The sequence below is a fragment of the Halichoeres trimaculatus genome, unplaced genomic scaffold (assembly GCF_033239565.1).
Source record: "Halichoeres trimaculatus isolate MK-OKI-2021-1 unplaced genomic scaffold, fHalTri1.1 fHalTri1_scaffold_11, whole genome shotgun sequence".
In the NCBI taxonomy this organism is placed as follows: Eukaryota; Metazoa; Chordata; class Actinopteri; order Labriformes; family Labridae; genus Halichoeres; species Halichoeres trimaculatus.
The window spans coordinates 14,937,980-14,958,979 of record NW_027437189.1 but is presented as its reverse complement, the minus strand read 5'-3'; the positions used below and the strand labels follow the sequence as shown (position 1 = coordinate 14,958,979).

At 39.0% G+C, this 21,000-nt stretch overlaps 2 protein-coding genes across 3 annotated transcripts; one reads left to right on the top strand and one right to left on the bottom strand.

The window, feature by feature from the left end:
- Positions 1-7,228: 7,228 nt before the first annotated feature.
- spata2 (spermatogenesis associated 2) lies at positions 7,229-15,055 on the bottom strand. Of its 2 annotated transcripts, none has more exons than XM_074680680.1 (3): positions 14,971-15,055; positions 13,126-13,949; positions 7,229-12,679 (listed from the first exon to the last, which is right to left on the bottom strand). In XM_074680680.1, exons 2-3 carry the CDS (start codon positions 13,474-13,476, stop codon positions 11,327-11,329), a joined length of 1,704 nt encoding a protein of 567 aa, XP_074536781.1. In that variant the 5' UTR covers positions 13,477-13,949; positions 14,971-15,055; the 3' UTR covers positions 7,229-11,326. The 2 variants fall into 2 exon arrangements, with proteins under 2 accessions (XP_074536781.1, XP_074536782.1); XM_074680681.1 differs by lacking the exon at positions 14,971-15,055 and adding an exon at positions 14,527-14,663.
- A 464-nt stretch (positions 15,056-15,519) lies between these two features.
- On the top strand, positions 15,520-19,594 carry rnf114 (ring finger protein 114). Its single transcript, XM_074680683.1, has 6 exons — positions 15,520-15,697; positions 16,253-16,403; positions 16,566-16,672; positions 17,493-17,607; positions 17,718-17,825; positions 17,922-19,594. Exons 1-6 carry the CDS (start codon positions 15,561-15,563, stop codon positions 17,985-17,987), a joined length of 684 nt encoding a protein of 227 aa, XP_074536784.1. The 5' UTR covers positions 15,520-15,560; the 3' UTR covers positions 17,988-19,594.
- The last annotated feature ends 1,406 nt before the right edge of the window (positions 19,595-21,000 follow it).

Below are 21,000 nucleotides of genomic sequence, written 5' to 3'. Positions count from 1 at the left end.
TTGAAGAGGCTTTTCAAGAAAAAACAAAAAAAAAAAAAGGGGGGGGGGGGGGGGGGGGGGGGGGTCTGTTTTCCACAGAGCACTTTTAATCCTACTTTACCCAACTCTTTAAATACTTTAAATTACTTCAATCAGATACTCTGATATGGTAAAGAGCAGATACACAAGTTGACAGAAAATTAGCATTATCTTTTAATTAAAAAAAATCGGTGGACAAACAAACATCATTTTTACAGGCAATCCCTGCAAACATAGATTGGTCTTCAGCCCACATACAAAGATGCAAACCTTTCCTAAAACTAGAAGGCATGGGAGGAAAAGCTTAGTCAGTGTTTTAATAGCAATAATTTGAAGCAGTCTGGTTGTATTCAAGTTTCAAATATTAGCAATGTTGAAGAAATTTTGACTCTTCATCACTGATTGATGCATAAATCCATTTTAAGTTTCTTTAGGGAACAAGAAAACTACTCAAAAACAACAAAAAAAACAAATGTTACATTTGAGCAACACTCAAAGGTTTTCCCATGCGTGACAAAATGATTCTTGTTTATGTATTTTGTGTGACGACTTCTGCTTAACAGCTCACAGCCTTGTTTGAATACAGAAAGAAAAGAGACAAGTGAAAGGTATTTTAGTGCAGGCAAGGAGCAAGGTCACCTGTCCCTCTGAAAAGAGACTAGGTGGTGACTGGAATGGTCTGGGGAAAAAAGAAAGTATCCAGTGAGTGGCAGTTCTCTGGGCTAAAGGTCTTGTTTATGCCCGAGGTCAGAGGAAAATGAACAGACTGGTTGGAGATGATAGAAAGGCAACAGTAACTTACATAACCACCAGTGACAACCAAACATGGGCACAACCCATGCTTGGTTGTAAAGTTGGACTTTACATTTTAATTATGTAAAGGTTTGTGCATTCTTAAGTTTGGCGACATTCTCCAATTTTGTTTTGTTGCTGCTGGTTGACAGACTGACAAATGCATATTTTGAAGCATAGTTAAGTGTAGTTTGGTTATTTATTAAAGTATTTCTTCTAGTTTTAGAATTTGCTTTAAGCTTCCAGTTCTTATAAAGCTGTTGTATTGGTGATCAGACCAGTGTTGATGATGAGGAAAGAAACATTGTTAGGTCACGTGGTGTAACGAACGCCTACCACCCAATACACCACCCTTGAAATTTCTGGTTGAGCATAAACAAACCCATAAACAGACTGGATATGGACTTACAAGGAACAGTGAGAGGAATTACAGTAATTATTTAGTATCACTTTGTAAGACATTTAAAAAACTATTTAAAGAGTCAATTTTGGATGTGGTTTTGATGAATCATAATGTTTCCCTTAAAACTGTTTCATTGGTACCCTTTACTAGTAATTTGACAAACGCCGGGATTAATCTTGAGCAAGAAATTAGAAGTTATTTTTAAATGCCAGACGTTTCAGTAGGATCAAGTTTAATGGTTAAAGTAAGGTGATAAAATAACAGCTTTGAATTTAACAAACACATTATTTGAATATGTCCTCCAATTGAAGCTTGTCAGGTAAGGATATAAGACAAACACCAGTCAAAATTGTGTTTTGGATCATTATCATCTTTAAACACCAAATTAGTGTATAAAGCCCAAAGACTATAAAACAAGAGCATTGTGGTGGTGATTTCACTACATTTTGAAGATGGGCTCTGAAGCCTGATGACGGCGATCACCACTTTGGAAATGCTGATCTCAACCAACTTTCAAGTCGGCTATACCTCTAATTATGCCAAACCTGTAGCCTTGATATCTTCTAAATGATTAAGTAATAAAAAAAAAGTCCCCCCATATAAATTTTAACAAAAAGAGAAATGGGCTATTCAGACTAAAATTGCCCTATACGCTGTGCTGTAGATTTGTTTATCTGGTGTTCTGACATTGGTGCTAATATTGTTGACACACACACAACATGGGACCTGTTGATAGTAAGAACAGGAACAATTCCTTCCTTTCCTCTTACCAAAATCTTCAATCAGCTTCCTACTCTTCCTGATGACCAGTTCTAGGTTCCTGTCCTGGCTCTAACTGACCTGGCACAAGAGATAATTTGAGGCCCAAGGTGGCTACAGTTGTTTGTCCTCTTGAAGCACAGCAGAGGGCTCAGAATGCCATCATGGGGTGTGTCTTTCCACTCTTAGCACCTCTTGCCCCCCATACTAAGTGGCCAATGAAATGCTGACTGGCTTTCTGACAAATTTCTGATTTCTTTCAAATCAAGTCTTGTATGATAGAAAAAAATATTTAAAACATTAAGCTCAGATATTAAGGTAATTAGTTTGTTGTTCTCAGTAATTTAGGAATTCGCGTTTATTTAAGCAAAGTGCATTGTACATTACGTGTGCAAACAAAGGTTAAAAAAAAAAAAAACAAGTTCAGTTCTGCACACATTTGTACAAAAATCGTGTCTATAGCAAGTTTTTTTTCATCGTCACAGATTAGAAAACACTCCTTGCTTGTTTGAGCATCACATGAAAAATTATTTATTTTGATACCAAAATTTGTCGGGTGAAGTTTTGCTACAGATATCTATGACACTGAGTATTCAAAGAAGTAGACTGAGATATCTGCTAACTGGCATGACAGTACCAAACAGCTCCCGACCTTCCTGGATATGCTCTCAAGATATCTAATACTAGAACATGGGATATGTTTTGATTGGCCAGACTTTGCAAGTTATGTGATAGTGTCTATTCTTGTCTAGATGAGAAATGCCTTTACCCTTGATTGGCTGAGATGTTACCTATTACAGTGGAAAATACTCATAAGTCTTGAGCCATTTGCTGAAAGCATGTCACCAGTGTAAAGGTGCCGGGGTCATTTAAGCAGGCTGGTTGTCTTTGAAATGTATCAGTTCAGGCTCTGGTTGGTCAGCACCAAGTGTGAAATCCTAATCAGTGAGATTGTTTGGCTCCACTTGCTGTTTGCACACTTCAACACCTCCTGACATTCATTTCAGAAAGGACGAAAGGTGTGAAAGATGTACCTGTTAATCATCAATTATGGCTTGTGCTAATTTAGCTTATTGGCCAACAATGGCCTCAAAGCAAGTTGAAAAGATTTTAAGATTACTTGCAAGAAATGTGCCAGGCCTTGTAGAATGATTCTGGTAATGCCCTCTTGTAACCATTACCTTCTCCTTCTATGGTCACCTTGTATCTCCTTTATTATTCTATTCTATCATAAGCTGCTGCTATATTACAGCCAAAGTTCCCTTAATTGGAGGGTCGGGTTTTCAGAGGCTTCATAAAGGTTTAAAGAGACTTTGAGTATAGTTGCCTCTATTTGATCACATCAAACCCACCCACAGACTCAGTGAATCTATTGATGTCAGTCGTGATATAAATGATGATGTCCACATTTTATAACCAAATTTGATCTTTTATGTTTCATAAAGTGACACTGACATCATTAAACAAAAAAGTACTTGTTTGAACTATTCAGTTCCATTCTGATTAACTATATTCATGAGAGGTAAGTTTTAATAGTGGAGGCCATGGGCTTTTACTAACTTTTGCCCATCAAATTTAAACCGAGCAATGTGTGATCTGCTGCATTTATGAGATGCAGTGTAGGCTCATCCTACCCCCGAGCAACATTAAATAGTGAGTTTTTTCATAAATGTAATTATGTACATAACTGGAAAAATACTCCAAGGACAGGTCAAGTTAGAAGAGTTACTTCATGCACTTAATGCTAACATTAGCGCCTCCATTTCACAGTCAATGTTAGCATGCGTGACCATTTGTTTGTAAACCCAGGATTATTTTTTTTCAATATGGTAACTAGGGTGTCAAAATAATGTGTGATTCATTGTTCTTTTTCTTAAAGTATACCTTGAAGAAATTCATAAACATTTTGATTGGATTAATTAACAACTGAGTCAATAGCTGAAGTTTTTTAATGTTCTGAATGAAGAAAATTTAAGGATAACTGAGTTATTGAGATAATGTAATTTTATGCTGTTATTCAGGTTGTAAAAATGCACTTGAGTTGTAGATATTGTGGTTTAGTGTATAGTTAAACGGGTTATTTGTGAAAATTTAAGACTGCAATTCATGGTATCTACAGAAGAACTGTATTGCTACCTTGCATACACTTAGTGTATCTGTGTGATGTGTCAATCAAATTAATAGTTTGAGCTAAAATCTACCTTCATTTATGTGACTTTGTATGTAATCCTGTCACCTTGATAATGGACTTATCTTCCTGAAGGATGAATTAAGACTGACATTCAGTCAATTCATCCAAATGAAGATTCTTTGTTACAATAACTTATTGTAATTTTTTGTATTCTGTGTAAAAAAAAAAAAAAAAAAAAAAAAAAAGACATATAAATGACATGACATATAAATGGTAGGGCAGTCAATGATTACCCTGGGCATTTCCTGTTTTGCACAACTCAAAATAAAAGGCTATAGAATTTCTTTATTAATTTATTTTTAATCAAATAATGAGTCACGTAACATAGAATTAAATCACCTTAACTACCAGGAGTGAAATACTGAATATGACGTAAATGAGTGGCTAAGTGCACATGTTAATGAACCAGTAGGATAACTAATTATGTGAAAGTGTAGGGGACTGGGGGCTGTGAGAGAGGAGCCCTTCAACTGACACATAAGGGGAGAAACCATCACAGTTCTCCTCTGACATGTAATTATCCCATGACAAAGGACTCACGTGGTCTAGACCTCATCTCGAGCACACACAGGGGTTTGGTTTCCCCCTGCAACACTTGCCACTCACTATGTTCACACAAGATTTGTGTCTTATTGGAAGCATAGAGTTTGTACTGTCTGTGTACATATGTGGAAATTTACATCAGGTGTAGGAAATGTGTAATTGCATGTGGGTGTAACACAAATGGGTATATTACAAATAACACAGTGTGTCTTTTTTTCTGAAGGGAGAGCAACATGCTCTCTCATTCTGAATGCTGTTCACTGGCTGTGCCCCCCTCTCTTGCCCAATGATCTTCTACTTAAGGATGCACGAGTATCTGTAGCTGGAATCTCAACATGCAGGTTCTTCAATACTAGTTTATTTTTTCTTCAGCAGCAAGGATTTAGGGTCACTTTTAAAAAGCTAAATAGTTTAATAAATGGAGAAAAGGGCAAAAAAAACTTGAACTACTGCATGTGAGAAAACAGTCTACCTTTGATCTATTTGAATGCAGTTTGCCCCTGTGAAAATAATGCATACAGTTATCTAAATGCCTGTGGTGTAATTGTTTCTCAGCCCCCCCTTCTTCATTAACACTACTAAATAAGATGGAATCAGTGCAGCTGATTTATTTGCAGGTTAAGTAGTGAGCCATCATCATTATCTTTATCTCCTGCTGCACGATAATTTTCTGCAGTTGGTATATTTCAGACTCCCTAAAGACTAGTAAAAGCTGAAAGTCAGCACAGATCTAACGCATCCCAGAAGAGAGGATGATACAAGAGTATGGGGACCAGTGCTCACTTGGTATTTCTGCATCTGATGTCCTCTGCTATCAGCCTTTAGATAAGAATCTCAGCTACAGCTCAAATCTAATATAATGTCTTTGGAGATCCGCCTCAGTCCAGAGACTGATCCAGTCATCTTACCAAAAATGGAAGCTAATTCAGACAAGTGATGTGCCCCCGGACTTCACTTTTCATTTGAAAAACTACAGTGAGCCAATATAAGCCCCTGTGAGTTTATCCTGGACAGTTGTCCATTCCTAAGTGATCCTTGCTTAATGGATGAAGACTGAGATGAGGAGATGTTGAAAGATTTGCTTTGAAAGATCGACTCCCATCTGTGCTTCAAAATTTTCTGCTCAACTACCTTCCAATTGTCCAAGTGACAAAGTTGATTACAGGCAATTTTAACTCATCAGTCATCAAAAAAACTTTGGTATTATAAATCATATCAAGTAGTAATTTGCATTCCTAATTAGCTGGTTGAATTTTCAGAAGCAAAAGCTCAGAACCATTGATCTCTTTCTGTTCTCTCGATAAATTATTAGGGGGGTGTCCCAACCAGGTATTTTTTGCCCCGAATTCGAGTCGAGTTGTTTGATTTTAAGTATCTGTTGATATTGAGTCCCGATCAGATACTTCTACTCCAATACATCGAGCTCCCAGCTTTAAGGTCCTGTCATGTTCTGCTAAGGTTCTCGGCATACAACCATTGGTGTCACTCTGACTATGTACCACCACACAACAGTGGTATGTACCAAGCTGTTTTTGTCAGTTCTTTTGAAATATTAAAGATCTGATTAAAATAAAAAGAGAGAATGATATGATAGTCATACGGGATGTAACTGGAGTGATTGGCCCCGATTTTCATGATCTGATCGGGACAACCCCAATAAAATATGAACAAGTATTTTTCACTTGTCGGTCGGACTTCTTATTCTGCATTTGAGCTTCAGATACATATATTAATTATCAAATGAGCAGTCTCTCATCCCTGTTTTACAGTAAAGGTCACCCTGCTTCATTGGTGTGATGTCAGGTATGATATAAGGCTAATACTTCAAGGGCAGATCTGAGTTTTTATTCTACTTTAATTTAGAAAATGAAGTGCAGCATTTACAATTTATCTTCTTCACATTGACTTTTTGAGCTTGCTTAAGTTATTCTACAGGGTGCCAAAAACACAGGGACATGTCATTTGGCATGCAGTGAGTCTGTCTGTGATGTTGTAAAATGCTGGCCAAAAGTTAGGTCATAATGTCCTCAAACATGTTTCGGTATATTTAACACCCATTTAAGGATTAAATATTGATTTATAAGAAACTGAACCAAAAACAGAAATGTATTCTGGTGAAGTGCCTCTGAAAAACATATATTTTAATTTTAAGAGCAAGTCTACAAAATATTTAAGTTTTTATATTAGACCTTTGTATCTCTTTTTATTGGTATTTATCCCCATCTAGTGGCTAAAGAGGTAAAAGGCAGCCAATGCAGGAGTGAACCACTTTCAAAATAAATAACACTTACATAATAATCACTGTTTAAGTCAGAAGAGTGTTTCAATTGCTTTAAAGAGCACAAAGGAAAATATATACATCAGTTTCCTTGAACCGATTGTTTCTAGTTGGTTAAGTATAAAACAAAAATCAGCAACACAGAAAAAAACGGTGAGAAAAATGGTGGGAAAAATTCAAAGACTCAAGGCAGCACAGACTTTTTTTCAGAATTTTATTCTTTAAATTATTTTATAAAATCTCATTTACGTTTCAATATATATATATATATTTTCACCGATTAACAATTTTGGCTATTTTTCCCTTTCCACCCCCATGTATGCCCAGATATTAATCATAAGGTCCATATCCCTTCACATAGACATTGTGCAGTGATCCGCGGTGCCAAAGTGGAGAGGGGTGGAGGGAAGGAGACAGTGGCCAAGGCCAATATGTGGGGTGAGGGAGGAGGATTGGGTCTGGGCCTTGTACAGAGCATGCCAAGGGGGGTTGGAAACGGAGAATGAACAAGGGGCTGTCTAACTACACAACCACTGTTAACATCAGTAAGATAACCATACAAAGAGGTAAAGGGAGTTTTGACTTCCACAATGATTTGAGTGTGTCTGATGTGGGTTAAACCAATCATGTTCAAATGGCTCAATGTATTCCATGACACAAAAAAAATAGCTCTTTCCAACATCAGGACTCACTGATGGGTTTAAAGTAAGCTCCACATCAGATAATCAGCCATGACAGGTCATTTGTTCTCCAAAAGATTAAAACAGTGTCCACAAACTTAGCAGCAGCCCTGAGGACTGTTTAGCCCTTTGTAGTGACCCACACAAGTTATCAGTCCACTGATCAGAGTCAAATCCACATCCCAAGGTGTGCGAGTAGGTATCTATGTTGATGATTCCCTTTCAGAGCTTTTTCAACAGGCGCACATCTACAAACACAAGGCTAATCTTCAGCAAAACCAGTTTGTGTTTCACAAACTGTACATCAGGGCAAGCAACAGGATTTAGTTTCTACTCCAATAAGATATTTGTTCTTCATTTGGCAAATATGATCTTGCAACGCGGCTCAATACTTCCACTAGTCATCTTTGATGCTGGTATGATTTGCAATGAGCAGGCTCAAGAAACTCGAATCCTACGATAAATATCTAAACTACTATGAAGGCTTTATCAGAAGAAAATAAACAATTGCATGTAATTAATGACACCCAAGTTAGTTAGTGTTAACCCAAGAGAATCTGTCCGAGCATCCTAACATCCTAATCATATCAAACACCCTTTCTTTGTGTTACTATAATAGAAGATGTGAAACAGAACTCAGTTAAAGAGAGGGAATGAATTTCAGACATCACTCCCTAGAAACAACTAACTGTGGCCTAACAATAACTCTTGGGGGAAAAAAGTTCGACTTTCAGTCACAACATAATTAACATGAGGATATTAACAGAGCACATGTTGGTCTCAAAAGTGTAAGTTACTGCATAAGTCAGTTAATACGCATGTAAACGATATGCTTGTTCGTGGTGGTTAATCCATAAACGTGTGTATTATCTTATTATTGTATCTCTATCTTAGCTGTCGTGGAGCAAGCCATGTGTTAAACCTGGAAACACTGTATTAACCTACAGGCTTGTTAAACAGAAAACACAAGCAACATCAAGTCTTACTCAAAACATACAATGATAAGACAGCTGGATTAGCTTAAGGCATTTAACGGTTATTCCTGGCAGAACAAAAAGGCTGCAGTCACCTAAACGCTCTGTCAAGATAACTCAGAGTTAAAGTCCCCTTTAAGAAATGTGATTGAAAATTAGCCCTTGGTGTCTATCAACTGTAATTTACTGCATTAATGATCCTTTGTATACAGAACCAAATTCTAATCGCTAAAGCTTACTGTAAATTTCCTGATGCTCCTTTTACATGTTGACAGAGTTTATTTACACACGATGGATTGACTCTTTAGATAAACTACTGATTGATGACTGGAATTCAATTATTGGTATTTCCAGTCAGAAGGCAGCTTGTTTGGGGATACTCCTAACGGTGTCTCCACAAATCCCGAACCAAAAAAGTGGGGGGGTTTTTCCCAGTTAAAGAAAAAGACAAAAATAAATAAAACAACAAAAAGAAGTCTAAACTTCAACTACATTCTAAATTTAAACTTCAAATGAGCCATATTTATGTGAGGAGTCTAGCAAAGTGTTTTAGTTTAAGGTATTACATGCCAAGAACACGGCCTATAAAACTTGTAAAAAGAGTGAAATAAGAACTGCCAAATGCCAGAAAATGTATTAAGTTTTTTTGCAAAAAAATTAGAAACTTACCAAGTAATTTTTTCTTGTCCAACAGGCCAAATTTTACTCATTACAAGCAATGGAGGTCTCTCGACTAGTAATATCTTAAAAATAAGACATTGCTCTGGACTATTCGATGAATGTGGCTTGTATTCAGCCTAATAATGTTTTCTCTACTTGGGATAAGACAAAAACGGTCTTCGTATTCTGTTTTTGTAGAGAAATCGGCCAAAATTGCAGGCTTTAGAGACTGATTTTATGATCTGAAATGAACAAAACAATACTGGGTGACATAACACCCTAAATATTTTGGAAAGTCACAACCCAAATTAAATTTTCATCACTCTGGTTTTAAATGTTACAAAAGAGACAGGCTTTGCAAAATTTGAAACCTTAAATAGTTTTTTTTTTTTTTTTTAAAGAAAGATACTTCACTGAAAACATTTTTAAGAATTCCTAAATTTCCACCAGCAAAAGAACAAAGCAACTTAAGTACAGAGCAATAAAAAACTTGATCATCAACACATCTGACTGCCTCAATGAAAATTACTTTTATTGCTGAAGAAAAGATGCTGCTGGGCTTTATATCTAAGATTATGTTTTTATCTACAAATGGTCTTATTTTTTTCCTTCACAGTCCTTTTTTTACAGAGAAAAATTCTGTTCTTTCTTTCACATAATGTCAGGATTGTGTCAGGAAATAAACTCTGCTAACTTCTAAAAGTAGCTTCTTTTTTGATTGGAAGAAGAAATGTTTCATCTAGTTGTAGGCCTAAATCAAACTACAAAGTTATACAGTATTTTGGGGTTTTAGGGCCAACTTTAAAACCACACTGTTGAAACTCGGTGTTTCAACTAAAGCCATTTGAGGTAGACAGTAACCATGTGAGAGATTCACTTTCACACTGTCAAAAATCAATCAATAGGCTCACGCACTGTCAAAGAGCATTTACCACTTGATTTTTGTGATCAGCATGCCACTTCTAAGACTATACCAGAGTCTGACATTGAACCACATGATCTGGTTAGGGTGAACGACAGTAATATGAATGATGGGGACTTAAGGAGTGAGTGGGAGGAGTAATGACAGGGGTTGGCTGGGAGGAGAAGCTGGACACAATGCAACAGGGGTTTTTCGTTTGTTTTCACCAGAAAGGAGTCAACAGCAAAAATCTTCAAAGTCCCTAGTCAACAGCAGCACCTCAACCTCAGTCATAAAACCAGAAACAATTCAGGGTTAATTTACAAGGCATAATCTTTTAAATAGAATATATGGCATCTGACCATTGTCTCAGTATGTCTCTTTAAGATATCTCCCACCCCAGGCCCACTGACAGAACTATATACCCCAAAAACCCAATGATAGACCTCATGCCCAGTTAACAGTCTCACATTTTTCTAGAGAATAGAGATTAAAAATATATACTATTGACTTATTGACTTCCAGTGTATTTTTTCTCTGTTTTCCCTACTTCAAGTTTAAAAAGATTTCCTTTTTCACAATGCAAGCTTAGGTCTTTTCTACACATACACACTCGCTCACACACTCTCATACACACATAAATATTTATATACTGTATATTTATATATATTTATATTTATATACTAGAGGAATTTCTAGCTGAGGAGGCAAAGTATATGTCATTTGGATGGAATTCATTCAAAATAAAAAGAAGTAAACTCTTTTTTTCCAGTTTCCCTTTTTAAGGAGGACAAACTTTGAGGAATTCGGGAAGCGCTACAACATCACGTGACTACTCGAGAGCAGGTAGCGGGGTAAAAGGAAGAAGAAATACATAAAAGGCCTGAACTTGTACAAGGCAGAGAGATGGGCAGACGATATGGCTCTCTGTAGCATGAGCATTCCAGGGCCCTTCTAACAGCCAGAGAAAATGTACAAAGTTCAAGAGTGAGTTAGAGAGAGCAAAAGACCACAAGATAATGGGGAAGATAGTGAATGAGCTGTTTAACAGGAACATAGTTAAAGCAATAGTGCAAGACTACGCAGTGGGGTTTAGAAAGGGGACTACACCGGAGAAACAAATTAATTTATCGGTACACCAAGTGAGATATGGTGCCAGATTTGAAGTTAAGCTGATGGTTAGGGACGAAGCTATGCTGGGGATTCTTTCGCGTGCACATATCCTTTGCATACAAGCCCATGCATGAGTCACATGACACCTTTGAGCAGTTCACACAGGTGTGTGACGCACCCGGCTTGTTGCAGAACCCGCATCGCGATCCCCCCAAGACTATTCGCTCACTGCTGCCTCCCTTTGGTGTTGTCAAGGCGACAGATTTGCTTGGAAATAGCTTAGTGGACATGAGGGGTTTCTCCACCATCTGAGGGTGAGCATGAGAGTGAGGGTGAGAGTGTGAGTGGGTCAGTGTGAGGGGGTGTGGATGGAGATGGGAGTGGGAGTGTGTATTAGAGTAGACAGAAAGCTTCTCCTTCACAGGAATGTATCCGTCAAGGGGCCGTGGGGATTTGGGATGGTAGTCCTGGAGGCCGCAGCAAGGGGAGGGGTCCACATCATGACAAGAAGAACAGAGGATCATGTCACACCTCTGGCAGGAGGCCATGGAGGAGCAGCCCAGCCCACAGCCCTGACACTTCACACTACCATGAGCTTTGAGCAACCATGCCTCCCTTGCATCCCGAGGCTCTCTGGATGGAGGTCGAGAGGGGATCTGCCTGCCTCCCATCCCAGTGCCTCGCTCTGTGTACAAGTCGATCTCATCCAGGGACGACAAGTGGTAGGAGGTGTAGGCATCAGCGGGGGGAGGTGACTGAATAGGGGAGAAATCCGCAACAGGGCTATAGGATGGTGGACCTGCCACGGAGAATAGCGAGTTGCAGGGTCTGATGATCTCATCCTTCATATCCTCCTCTGCATCCACAAACAGAGGCTCCTTTCTCAGACTCAGCGAGGCCTTTAACACGGGCTTACTTACAGCTGGATGCCAGTGACCAGCCCCATCTGTGACATCCACAGATTTAGACGGCCGGCTACCTCGCCTTAGGTGGTGGGCATGAGGTCTCTCTATATCCAGTGGCCGCACAGACAGACGAGCCATATCCGCCCCAAGGCTGTCGCGTCTACGGAGCGCCTCTGCACAGCCAGCTGCATCATCTCTGCAACCTCTACGGAGTTCCAGGGCCTCCATCTCTGAGGCTGAACCTCTGGCCAGAGCCACTACCTCTCCCAGCAGACGGCACTCTGCTTGGGCCAGGAAGAGCTCAAAAGCCAACTGGCGGAGATGATTTGTGCCACCTGGATGCTCCTGCAAATAAAACTGTGAATCGTGGTCACAAGCGTAGCCAATAGTGCGCATCAGAGCTCGGAGTTCAGCATCAGTAATGGCAGATTGCAGATGATACACATACGGGCCGGTAAAGGTCTAAAAAAAATAAAAGACAAGAGTTCATCATTGACAGAGATTCCAAACAGTTTACACATTCTCTTCAGAATATTAACCCAAACAGAATTCTTTTTAAACAGTACAGTTGAACCTATGTGGTTTTTGTTTTTCTACCATTTTCTCAAATCATAGAGTAATACTTGGATTTTTGTTAAAGAGAAAAAAATGTTATTCTATTAATTAAGATAAAAAAGATCTTTTTTTCCATTGGAACTCACTGACTGACTGATTATACATTAACTTTGTAAAACCTGTGTGTGCAGAGCCTGATAAATTCATACAGTGGCGATACACAGAATATATACTCAATACAAAATACAGGGAACTGGAGACGATGAAAAAAACATTTAAGAGACTACCTTGGTTTAAATCAACATGAAACACTGCTTAAGAAAAACAAAAACCTTACAAGTAAATAAACCTACCTTTATACATCTGAACTCCTTTTTCCAAGGGAAGAGTAAGAGGTTGGTGCAGATAGTTTCCAATGTGCGAAAGGCTCTTTCAAGACTCCTGATGTTTCCTCCTCTCTGGCAGCGCAGAGAACTCTCCACAACTTCATAGAAACGCACCATCCGGAAACGCTGTCCTGGATCTGGCTGATAGGCTCCGAGCAGGGCTGTGGCCGTGGAAAGCAAGGCCTCACTGTCCTTGTATCTCCCTCTGTCCCCCTCTGGTGCATTCCCACTCCTTGAATATTCCCCTCCACCTTCCAGACGCCTCTCCAGTGCTGTCACATACCTCCGGAATAGGTCCTCTTTTAGCTTGGCATCCATTATTGACAGCAGACTATCAGTCAGCTGTTACACTTTTCTGAGAGAGCCTCACCCCTTTTAGCATACCCTGCACCTGGATGCCACATTCAAGCACCATTTTTGGTCACCATAATTTACTGCATAAGTTGGCACACATTCGAGACTAATAAAGTTTTGGACTGATGAGAGCGGGATTAGATTTTCAGTCCAATTAGCAGCACATTCTTGGAACAAGTGATGCAGTAGACTTGTGCTTTCAGTTGGCGTAGCTAGGCTGCAGCCTGTAGGGATGCCTTCTTACAGGCATCTCTGTTATTTGCTCAAAGCCTTACTTGTTTGGAGACAAACAGGCCTATATCGTGCAAGATGATGTCAGGACCAGTTTTTCTTCATGCACTGCCAATGAAGAGTCGTAGGTTTCAGCATGCGCAGAGTTCAAGGTCACTCATCTTGAAGAAACATATATGATGCGTGATTCTTCTGCACTCTCCAAGCTGTAATGACACAGAGGAGCTTTGTAAAAAAATAGAATCATCTTCCACACACAAATTCACAGGCAATAATAGCTGCATATTCCACATATTCCAAAATTCTAAATATCATATGGAGAGATACGGAGAAAATAAAATGAAAAATTGAAATAAGGCAGACTATGTTAAGTCACCACTACTCATGGAGCGATGCCTGAGCCCTGAGTGGGATGATGGGAGGCTGCAATGTGTGGGCTGATCATTGGTTTGTGTATAAAAGGTTGGACTGCTGATTATTTTCATGTTGAGTGCTACTGAGGAAAAAAAGAAGGAAGAAACAGTTTACATAACCTGGATCGGAACTCAATGTGTAAAACGTGTGCCTAAGGTCTCCAATTCCTATTTGCGCTAGTGAGGATGTGGGGATGTACAGTAGCGGTACTGTCGTTGCGTGTGTGAAAACCCCGAGTCAGTATGACTTAAGGGAGCTAGACATTGATTCAAACATGAGAGGATATACATACGCATTAACATAAAATTTGTCCTACGAATTTAGAAAGCAGATGAAGGCTCTTGCTGGTGGCTATTTCAGTTTCCTCACCTTAGCCAAAATCCGTTTAGCGAGATAGCATGCCTCATGCTTTAGCTAACAACATCATCATGTCTCAGTGATAGGAATACACTTTCCACGCCAGCTGGCCAAGACAAACGAAGGCATGTAGAAAAAAAGATCCACGTACAGTTTAAACGTCAATACTTCATATCCCTCCGATCTGATAATACTCGATGTTGTCACTGGTTTGGGCCCCCAGCTGAGCATAGGCTAAGCAGTGAACGCCCATTTCAGCGCAGCTGGCTAGCTAGCAATTGGGTTAGCTAACAGGGCGGTCTTCCGCTAAATAGAAATCTCTTGCAATTGTATTGTCAGTTAGGAAGATTTATAGCGCCACAGTAGCATGGCTGTTCTATGACAACGTTTAATTCTGCTTCTTTCAATACAATGAACCGCATTCCAGGTTGAAACACTCACAACAGCACACCTTACCTTTAACAAGTGCTAGCCGTGACTAGCTACACCTCCTCAGCTGTTGGAAATTCCCATTATCTCAACGCGCATGCGCTGAAGTCTGACAGTTCATCAGCATCATGGTCCCACGTGCTGTTGGGAAGAGAATGAAACGAGCAGAGCCCGCCTACTACATCACCATCAATATTCTAAATGTTAAATAATTTGAGTTAAATAATAAAGTTTTCCCTCAAACAGGAGTTAATGCTTTTAGTTAGTTGAGCACATATTAGTAAGATTTAAGATTGTACAAGATTATGTACCCAACAGTAACAACAAAAAATTGAGATCTGTATTTTGGTGAAATTACACACACACACACACACACACACACACACACATATATATATATATATATATATATATATATATATATATATATATATATATATATATATATATATATATATATATATATATATTGAAAGAGAAATTTTTGCAGAGTTAAATTAAGATAAAGAAAATAGAAAAGCTAACTAGCTACAAACTCCGCCCATAACACATAACGAAGTAGAACATGATGACGTCGTAACGGGATCGGTTGTTGGGGGGCTGTCTGGAGAAAAGAAATGGCGATGCTCGGGAGCTTTAGCACAGCGCAGCACAGGAAAAATGTATCGGATGGGAGTTGCGACGTGTCAGAGTTCGTCTGCCCAGTGTGTCTGGAAATATTCGACAGTCCTGTAACAACACAATGCGGACATACGTGAGTATTGAGCTTTATATCTCGATAGCCCCCTCCTACCCACGACTACGACTAATGGTTCAACGTTCCTGGGTGAATTAAACGGAAACAAATGCATGTTTTTTCAAGCTGTCGTGACACCAAAGTCATATAACAAAGAATTCTTGTTTTCTAGCTTTGAATGTGGTACTAAATTCCTTTATTATTCACTTGAATATACGGCAAAGGCAGTGCCAGACTGCAAAATCAGTTTCAGTTTTGTTTACATCAAAGAGGAGGCCTCGCCTGGGAGTTGTAGTTTAGAAAGCCGTTAGATTGACGTAGCAAACCCGTTCAGAAAACTACAAGTCCCCGCGCCCCCTTGAGGTAGGGAATTTCCATCGGATTTACAGGAAGCCCTAATTCAGAAGCCTCGCAGGGCTCTTTCAGCCAACGAGTTCTTGCAACTTGTCAACCTGTAAATTACATACAGACGTGTAACCGCGTTTTAACCCCGTCAACAAATACCATGCAGGCTCAATCAGAAAACTCGTACAGTGCTCCCTTTTGACTGTTTTCTTGCCTATCTCTTGCCAGGTTCTGCCAGAGTTGCTTGCAGGAGTGTTTGCGTCCACAGAAGCCTGTTTGTGCTGTATGTCGGGCAGGACTAGGTCGCTGGACTAAAGCTTCAGAACTAGAGGCTGTCATTCAGTCATCTGTGGCATCTTGTAAGGGATGTGGAACTCAGGTATGTTTATTTACTGGGCCAAACCTATCACGCCTGGGGGAATGGCCTGTGCTCACTATGCCAAACATGCACAACTTTTAATTGATAGGGAGCATGTACTTGCAACAAACGTTAACTGTCTGTGCACCAGTGGTTTCTGATGTGTGATTTCTTGTTGTACAGGTTGGCCTCTCCCAGATGAGAAGCCACACAGCTGGCTGTACAAAATACCAGGAGTACATTGAGGAGGGGGTAAGGACCACTGCTCAGAACCAGCCTGCCATCATCAGGTCAGTTTGAGCGTTACCAGAAAATCAGACCTGTGTCTGAAATAATATACATACACATATCTCTAAATATAAGAATTGATCGAGCAAAAAATGTTCCATAAATAGCAATTGTGTTCATTAAATGTTATTTCCAAGGACTGTTAAAATCTTTGATCTTATTAGACTGGCTGATGAACATTTATGTTAAGAACATTCTTTTTCATGGCTAAAAACTTATAGAATTTAAGATAAATGGGTAGCATGGTTTTATTGTTTTACTGCGGATGAAATGAAGGTCATTAAGCATGTAAGGTTACTCAGGGGTTATGTCCAATAAGTGTTTTATGGCCCGAATTCACTGCCTTGTAAAGCTGCTTTTACCAATGCCCCAATTGCACAATTCTTCTAAATAAGTTTTTTTTTTTTCTAAAGTAATTTGGTGGGTTTTTTCTGCTGTATTTGATTGTTCTGTTGGCCAAACCTATGACAGAATAGAGTCCCAGAGTATAAGAAGTGTTAATTGCAGTTTATATTGTGAAACCGCTGCATGTTAAGATGGCTATATATACCTTGTGGAGAAAAGCCAGACAGCTTTTCTAAAGAGTCATTGTATTTTGGCTTATTTCATCCCAGTAGACATGATTAGTTTAGTTGGACAGTGCTTTTAAAACGTACAAAGGCAGTGACTACTTCAGTTACTTTAGATTGTCTTCTTCTGTACCATAAATTTATTTCCTGTACAGCGTTTGCCAAGATGAGACTTAAATGTCTATGTAGAAAAAAGGTTAAAATAGCATCTTCATCTACATCTTCCACTCTGTTTTTTGCTTATGTCACACAGCCCTGTGCCAAACCGCTACACCTTCACCTGCCCATATTGCAACTGCCAGAACCTTGATCAGGATGGCCTGGTTGAACATTGCACCTCTCAACATGCTCGAGATACACGCCAAGTGGTAAAAAAAAAAAAAAAAATCTGCACTGCATTGTGACTTCTAAGAATCTTTTTAATAATATTTTGTTGTACAATGTTTGGATTTGTTCTAAGGTATTGTTTTCTGTTTAGGTGTGCCCAATTTGTGCCTCAATGCCTTGGGGAGATCCTAACTACAGGAGTGCTGACTTTTTCCAGCACGTCAAGATCAGACACACCTTCTCCTATGATACATTTGTTGTAAGTGGAAGATAAATGTATTCTGAGGTATTCTCCTCATGTCCAGTTTTTTTAATGGTCTTGCTTTCTTCTCTCCTTCCACCAATGTCTTTGCAGGATTATTCCACAGATGAGAACACAATGATCCAGGAGGCTCTGCAGCGCTCCTTATTGGACAACTGATCTGGGAAATCAGCTCAACAGAGGAAGGATCCAGTAGAGTGAAGTAGTGGAGAAATGGTGATGGGAAGTCTTATGAGAAAAGAACAACACACCGAATCAGTCACCTGTTATATGGATGGTGATGCTCTATTATTATGGGTTATCAGTTTCACAGGGAGCCAGTCTTGTAATTACCTTGAATCTTAAGGCTTATACTCTAAAAAATAAACCACGCAATATGTTTACAAAATATATATTGTACTGTCTAATTAAGAAATGATGCACTGTTTCTGATGTGGAAATCTTGAAACATCCCCACACTGAATTGAGTTCATAGATTTTGATTCTTGAGATCTATTAGTCTTTATGAATTGAAGCAGCTTGTTCATTAATGACATGGCGTTGTATGGCTACAAAGTTCCAAAGTTGTAAAAAAAAAAAAAAAAACCTTGTTGTCAGAGCTTGATTTTTTTTAAAGGATTGGACCACTAGGTGGCTGCCTGTCACCACTAAAGTAACTTCACTGTTTGAAGTTGTTAATATGTAATAATCAAGTTAGAGTGACTCAGCATGTTTCACTCTTCAAAAGAGGATGAAGTTTTAGTTTAGCAGATGAAAGCTAAGTTTTTTATGCTCTTTGTGGTGATGTTTGTGTGAGAGAGAGTGTGCGATCATTCTGTTTTTCAAAGATCTACTGGAAAGAATAACTCATACGAGGGTCAAACAAAGCCAGATGTGGCTATTCGTTTTGTTGTAATGTTTATCCCTTATGTCTTGTGCCTGCTGGTAGATCTTGTTTCTGACTTCCAAATCTATAGGGCTAATAGTCAATCTACTGAACCAAATGATGCAAGTAGGGTTTCATCAGCGTGTCATTACTGGTCACTTCTGTGATTTTTCTTTCAGCAGGAAAATATATGCATGTTCTATGATGGCCATAGGGGGGCAGTAGAGTTCCATCACTCACTGAAGAAACTGAGGTTATCGTGGGGTTATGTGTTCCAGTTAAAACTGAATATTCACAACCTTACTTTAAAACAGTTTAAAATGGCTTGAATTAGACTTAACTGTAATATAGTGTATTGTGTTTTTTCATGCCCAGTGTGTCTTTGCTGCTTCACCACAAAAACTCCACTTTGCAGGTTTGCTGGCTTTTATATATTTTTAAGATCACTGCCAACAGTCCTGGAAATTAAAATCTTCACAAAGGTACTTGTGTTTTTTTGTGTCCCAATCTGAAAGCATGTGAAGATTCAAGACATTTAAATTGACATGGCTTTATTTCAGTATGTTTTTTTCTTTAAAGGTGAACTAATTTGCTTTTAACTTGTAAGTTTATTTTTTTTGTTTGACATAACATGTCCTTCAACAACAGGCAAATAAAACTTAACACACCCAGATCGAGTAGCGCTAGAGCAAAACCTTATTGCCTTTTCATGTGTAGTCTGTGGTGACACTAAGCTCAAGGTGTTTGTTTTCCTCTCCAGTGAAAATGTGTAATAATTTTGTATGTGTACCTCATGTATATGACCCTTTTTTCTTCCTCAATATATCTCTCATTCTCTTTGTCAGCCTTGCTGTAAGGAGGTGCTAAATCCTGATAAATTAAAGCTCTTTAATTATTTAAACCCTGGCCCCAGAAATCAGCTGCAGTGATTTATACCTGTGTGTATGAGACATGTGGGGGGAGAGAAACAACAATCGCTGCTTTGATGGATGACCTCAGTGAGTGTGTGTGTGTGTGTGTGTGTGTGTGTAAGAGAGAAAGAGCGTTTAAAAGGAAGGTAATGTGCAGGGTGCAGCAATCGTCTTGGGTTTGCTCTGCTGTCATTATTAGGCAAGAATTAAAAAGGTGTGAGGGTGAGTGGAGTATATTAAATGTGTCTTTTGCATGTTCTTGTGTTGAGTTAATGATGAAACTCAGGCCCTTTGGTGTACATTGACCACGGGGGGGAACCCATCTCATCTTTAATCTTTCCTTTGTGTCTCTTGTATCTGTAATTACTGTATCTAAATGATATAACATTTCTCTCCTACCTCTTTGGATAATCTCCCTAACCAAACTTCTTGTTGTAGTCCCCCCTTTTCTTGTTCTTTTTTTCTTTCATTTCCCCCTGATCAGGTTTCTTTGCTCCTGGCAGATAGAGGAGAGATGTTCTCTGTAAGAGAACTAACGAGATACCCCAGTGCTCCTGGGCAGGAAGGAAGCTGAGACGAAAAACATGGCAGAGAGAAGTCTTTCTTATCTGTTTGGTGGCAGAGCTAAAAAAAAAAAAAGAAGAAGGGGGGGGGGGGGGGGCAAGGTGGGGAATAGGAAAAGGAAGAAAGAGAGGGAAAAGGGAAGAGAAGTGAAAACATTGAATAAAAATTTCATAAAGTTCAGCGTGTGGTTTCTTTGATGCAAGCAATAGTGTGCGCAGTCTGCAGGCTCTGTGGAGGCAGCAATTAATGCTACAAGTGCCCACGGGCACTTTGTGAGAGGTGGGGATTGTGGCTTGTTTTAGAAGTGTGTCGCATCACTCTACCCTAGACACCCCTCCACCAGCCCTTTGTTTTCTTACACTGTACTGTAAATCTTCATTCTAAGGCACTGAAAGTCCAAAAATACATCATTCCTCTGAGAGTTTAAGCCCAGTAGCTGTTGACACTGTTCACATAAACATTTTTTTAAAAGGTGAACAACACAGGTCCCTTCAGTATCTTTGTTATATTGTTGGATTTTTAAACTTTAAGTAATGTTTCCAGGCCTATCATAACCTAATTTTAGAAAGAGGGAGACTGTGCCTTTTGTTTAAGTATATGGAAGCTTTCTGTCTTTTCTTCACAAGTCAATTGATTAATTATCAATAAAACACAAAAATAAAAGTTAATTAATAGAAAAACTAACAAAGACAGATCCAACTTGTTAACATGAAGCCGGTAAGCTGCCACAGTTAGCTGTGATCAAATCTGATAAAAGGTGAGCTTTCTCTTGATTGATAAGTTTTGTTTGTTTTGTTTTGTTTTGTTTTGTTTTGTTTTGTTTTGTTTTGTT